General features: G+C 46.1%; 1 protein-coding gene across 1 annotated transcript in view; it reads right to left on the bottom strand.

Moving 5' to 3' along the window:
* Window positions 1-2,044: 2,044 nt before the first annotated feature.
* The window catches only part of NR1H2 (nuclear receptor subfamily 1 group H member 2), a 16,227-nt gene continuing 13,603 nt past the window's right edge, over window positions 2,045-4,668 (bottom strand). The window contains exon 10 of the mRNA XM_015414671.1: window positions 2,045-2,691. Coding sequence (XP_015270157.1) covers window positions 2,545-2,691 — 147 coding nt within the window. The 3' untranslated portion in view covers window positions 2,045-2,544. The remainder of the gene's footprint in view (window positions 2,692-4,668) is intronic.

Genomic DNA, 4,668 nt, shown 5'->3' with positions numbered 1-4,668 from the left:
CCCTCCATGCCATGAAGACCTGCAGCTGCCTGTTTCCACACATTAAACCTCTATTACAGGGACAGGACATTTTTCTCTGAGCCTGTTGGCAACCTTGTTCCTAAGCAACCCAGCTACCTGTCTTTTATGACCTAATGAACTCCTGTTCCACTTCCTCCAATGCCACACCCATTTGCCTCTGAAAACGATTTCACTTTCTGTAAAAAAAACAAAAACCCCTAAGAACCTCCCAACAGGTTCAGAATTAACTATTCTTACTGGGCAGCTTTATGCAAAGTGATGATTACCTCCATAAATTATTTTCAGCTTGGAAGTTTGATACTTTCCAGTGCGGCCTGACACTTCCAGGGGGGGATTTAAGGGATTTTTCATTTTCTTTCACAACAAATATACATCACATTACCTTATGCCAATAAACTGCCTTTAGATCCAATTAATTAGCTGGAGGGGAAACCCAAGCAATCCATGATTGCAAAACTATAAAAAGAAAACTTAGAAAACTGGTGGAATTTGGATGCCCCCTTGTGGCCACTGTGATAGGATCAGTAAGGAGGAATTCCCCATTTTCCAAAGCTGGGTTTTCCCAGCAATTTTTTAACGGGGAAGTTCCAAGCAAGGAACAGCAGGTGTTGTTTTGGGGAGGGCAGTGAGACCTGCAGAGTATTCGGACAGTTCCTGGACCTAGAGGTTCTAAGAAGCCATTCCAGCACTCTGACAGGGGAATCCTGGGGTCTTGAATCCAATTTCCCCTTCTGCCACCCCTTAGATTGCTTCCTTCTTCCAGTGTACTTTGGAGGCCTGACATTCCCATGCACTAGACATGCCCCAGCCAGATCTCTTACAGCTCCCTAGCAATGCTGAGGGCCTAACTCTCTGAGGTACTCAGGCACACTGGCTCCCAATCCACAACTCATAACAACTCAAACAACATTATCTACCTACCAATCTTTTTTTTGCGGGGGGGGGGGTTAATGTTGGGAACATCTGTTTTCAGGTATAAAAGCCTGTAAACAATAATGATAAACACGGCCTACTGTGACAAACAAAATGAAAAAACAACCGTGAACAGCAGACCCCAAAGTATCAACAGTCAAACCACTTGTCAATGCAGTAAGTAACGTGTATTTGAGGTGCGTACAATTCACAAATGTACAAAATAGCTTGTAATGTTTCTCTGAAATGTGTACAATTCACAAATATACAAAATACAATCTCAGTAAATCATAAGAAAAATCCTACTCGGTGTCGTTTCCGGATTACTTACAACGTTTCAAATGGAATTCTTCCTCAGGAATTATCCCGTACAGAGCGGTAACCTTCAGGCTCTTTAAGATGATGTCTGTTTTCGGCAAGGGCTATAATCAAACAGCCGGGTGCAGATCGCAACCTTCCTAAAGCGAATATCACACAAATATCTATCTGGATTTTTAAAAAAGCCTCGATTTGTGAATTGTATGCACCTCAAATAGACATTACTTATTGCATTTACAAGTGGTTTGACCGGTTGATACTTTGGGGTCTGATGTTCCAGATATAAAAGCCTGGCTGCAGTCAGTGGCATGAACCAAAGGCAAAGAATCAGAGGGCTCTGAGACCTTCATGCATAGCCTGTAGCCTTAATCAAGCTGGCCAGTGGATTCAGGACCAACCAAGGATGTATTTATTTGTGTTATTCATTTAAATTATACTATTATGAACTCCCATTGGAGAGGAAAGCAGGATACAAAACACCTAAATAAACCAAAAAGGTCCTGACTACTATTTCCACCTCACAAACACATGAAGCTGCCTTATACCGAATCAGACCATCAGGGTAACTACTGTGTACTCAGACTGGCCGTGGCCTCCAGGGTCTCAGGCTGCGGTCCTTCACACCACCTGCTACCTGATCCTTCTGGCAGGGGATGCTGGGGATTGAACCTGGAGCCTTCTGCATGCCAAGCAGATCACTGAGCCACAGCCTTTATCCCACAAAGGCATTAAGTAACACCCCTGGATTCTTTTCATTCACATGTATCACGAGCTCAGGCAAAGACACTTGGTTTATCAGGACTGAGTTTATTTGTTCTGGGCGTCTGCCCCACACCAGGCATACGGCAACCCCCTCCCTCCCAAGCAACACTTTCCCCCTTCCCTAGTAGGGTGCGTGTGGGTGTTGTTAGACGAGAAAGCCAAATGGGGTGGGGGTGTTCATTCCGCACGTTATCAGGAGGGATAAGTCTTTGCGGCAAAGTCCCTTTGCATCTTCCCCCTCTACTCCCCTCCAAAGCACAAGTGACTCGCATCTTTCCTCTCCCTCTAAAAAACCCAAAAGAATAGAATCAGGAGGAGGCGAGTGCTTGACGGGGAAAAAGTAGATGGGGGGGGGAAAAGTGCTTAGTAGCCTCTTGCTGTAGTTCCTCTGTCCGGACCGCAGTCCTTTGCTTACAAGTTTATGTTGAGGTTCAGAGAATCCTTTGCAGGGTGCAATGTTTCCTGGGGGCTTGGAAAAGTGTATGTAAGAGGGAGGGTCTGCAGCCTCCCCTTACCCCCCCCCCAAGAATTCTACTCGTGAACATCCCAGATCTCGGAGAGAAGCGGTGGAAGTTTCTTGTCTTGAAGACGCAAAGCGAAGACCTGCTCAGAGTGTACGCTGCTCAAGGTCCGCAAGCTCACCAGCTTCATCAGCATGCGCGGGAACATCAGGTGGTCCTATGGGACAGTTGCGGAAAATGTAGTTAATGGCACCTTGGTTGAATGTCCCCAACCGTCACTATACTTCCACTATATGACGTGCGCTGTCTGCTTAACGCTGTCGATATAAACAGTAAACAGGTTGGATCTTTTCTGCTGTTCCATTAGCAGAACAGATCCACAAGATCCAACTCGTTCCAAGTGTAAAAAAAAAATTCAACTCAAAAAGAGGAGGGGGGGAAATCTGACACTAAGTTGTCCAACATTTTAAAACAAACATCAGTTTACAGGGAGCCTTATGACACTTTGATCTATGCACACACAAACATGCAATGAGGTGTAGGTAGACTGAGGCATTCTGGGGATATTGCAAGAGGCAATTTGGCTGTGTGAGTAGTACAGGATCCTGCCACACTGGGGTAAGTGGTTCTGGGAAGAAAGGGTGCAGATACACCTGTTGACACAGCCGTACTTGCTCCAGGGAGGAAGCTTCGTCTGTGGTGCAACTGATAACATCATGTCAAGGAATTCAGCTTTATTTATTTTCTGTGGTGCATCGGAAACACTGCCTGCTTTGGGTACGGATCCTGCTCACATTGCAAGACAAACCTTAAGGGCTGATGAAGCTGGAATTAACAGCTAGAGCAGCAGTTCTCAACCTGTGGGTTGCGACCCCTTTGGGGGTCGAACAACCCTTTCACAGAGGTTGCCTAAGACCATCGGAAAACACAAATTTTCGATGGGCCTTAGGATAGGGCTTCCAAGTCTCTCCAAATCATGGCGGGGGGTCGCATCTCTGCAGAATCCCTGCCACAGGGATGGTGAGACGCGTTGGGGGTCACCACAACATGAGGAACTGTATTAAAGGTTGAGAACCACTGAGCTAGAGGCACACTCTGGGGCCTCAGTTGTAGCTAAGAGAGAGAGAGCGCTAGTGTCACAGTACAGCAAAGCAAGCAATGTAGCTTGCTGATCTCTCTCGAACACTTTCATCCCAGCCTTCCTGCGAAGGAACTCAGAGGGTGGCATACATGGTTGTCCCTGCCCTCTTATCTTCACAACGACCCTGTGAGGGATGTTAGGCTAGTCGCATCCTCTCAGGTGAAGAAGACCCAGTGAGTCTCAAGAGGAAGTGGGGATTTCAAACTGGGGTTTCCTCGGTTCTAATCAGACACTAACCATAATATGCAGTTCTCAGACATGGAAAGGGCGTTTCAGTTCTCACCTCTGAAGCAAAAGGTCTACCAGAGAGCTTTTCCTCCGTCTCCCATAATACTAGAACTTGGGAGAGCACCCAATGATGATAGGCAACAGATTCAAGAGGGACAAAAGGAAATACTTGACTCAATGAGGAATTAAATTGTGGGATTCATTACCAGAGGATGTAATGATGGCCACAAGTACAGATGGCTTTAAAAGGGGACTAGATTCTTGGAAGATCAATCCATCAGTGACTAATAGCATGGCGGCTAAAGGGAATACCCACATCTGGAGGCACTAAACCTCTGAATTTTAGTCGTAAGGGGCAACTTGACCTTGGACGTGAGGCCCTGTTTGATGGTCTTTCAAGACCTTGGGGAAGAAGAGGCTTGCCTAGATAAGACCACGGGTCTGATACAGGGCTCTTCTTGTCAGCCTTCCCCCTGTACATCAGAGATAACATTGGCCTACATTACAGGGGTGTTGTAAAAATTACTGAGATAATGCAAACTATAACATGTTATATAATTGTTAAGTATTAGGATTAGGTTTCAAATCTCATGGTGCCCAAGAAACATTTTAGAAGATTAGGGAAACCCTGTACTCCAGCAGAGCTGCTTTCCCCCACGTGTGCCATTCCAAGGATTTCCCAATGTCACTACTCCGGCCCCTTTCCACCTTCCAGTCCCTATGGATGACCTGCTGGGAAGAGGCTTATTTGCCCTTATCCACAGCCAAAAGAGAGGAGATGGGTTGTTCCAATCTGTAGGGAGGGAGGTGGTTTTTCTCTTTCCC

This window comes from Gekko japonicus, unplaced genomic scaffold, assembly GCF_001447785.1.
Source record: "Gekko japonicus isolate JY-2015 unplaced genomic scaffold, Gekko_japonicus_V1.1 scaffold1068, whole genome shotgun sequence".
NCBI classification, from domain to species: Eukaryota; Metazoa; Chordata; class Lepidosauria; order Squamata; family Gekkonidae; genus Gekko; species Gekko japonicus.
The sequence above is the reverse complement of the archived record's forward strand: the minus strand, read 5'-3'. Positions and strand labels throughout refer to the sequence as shown.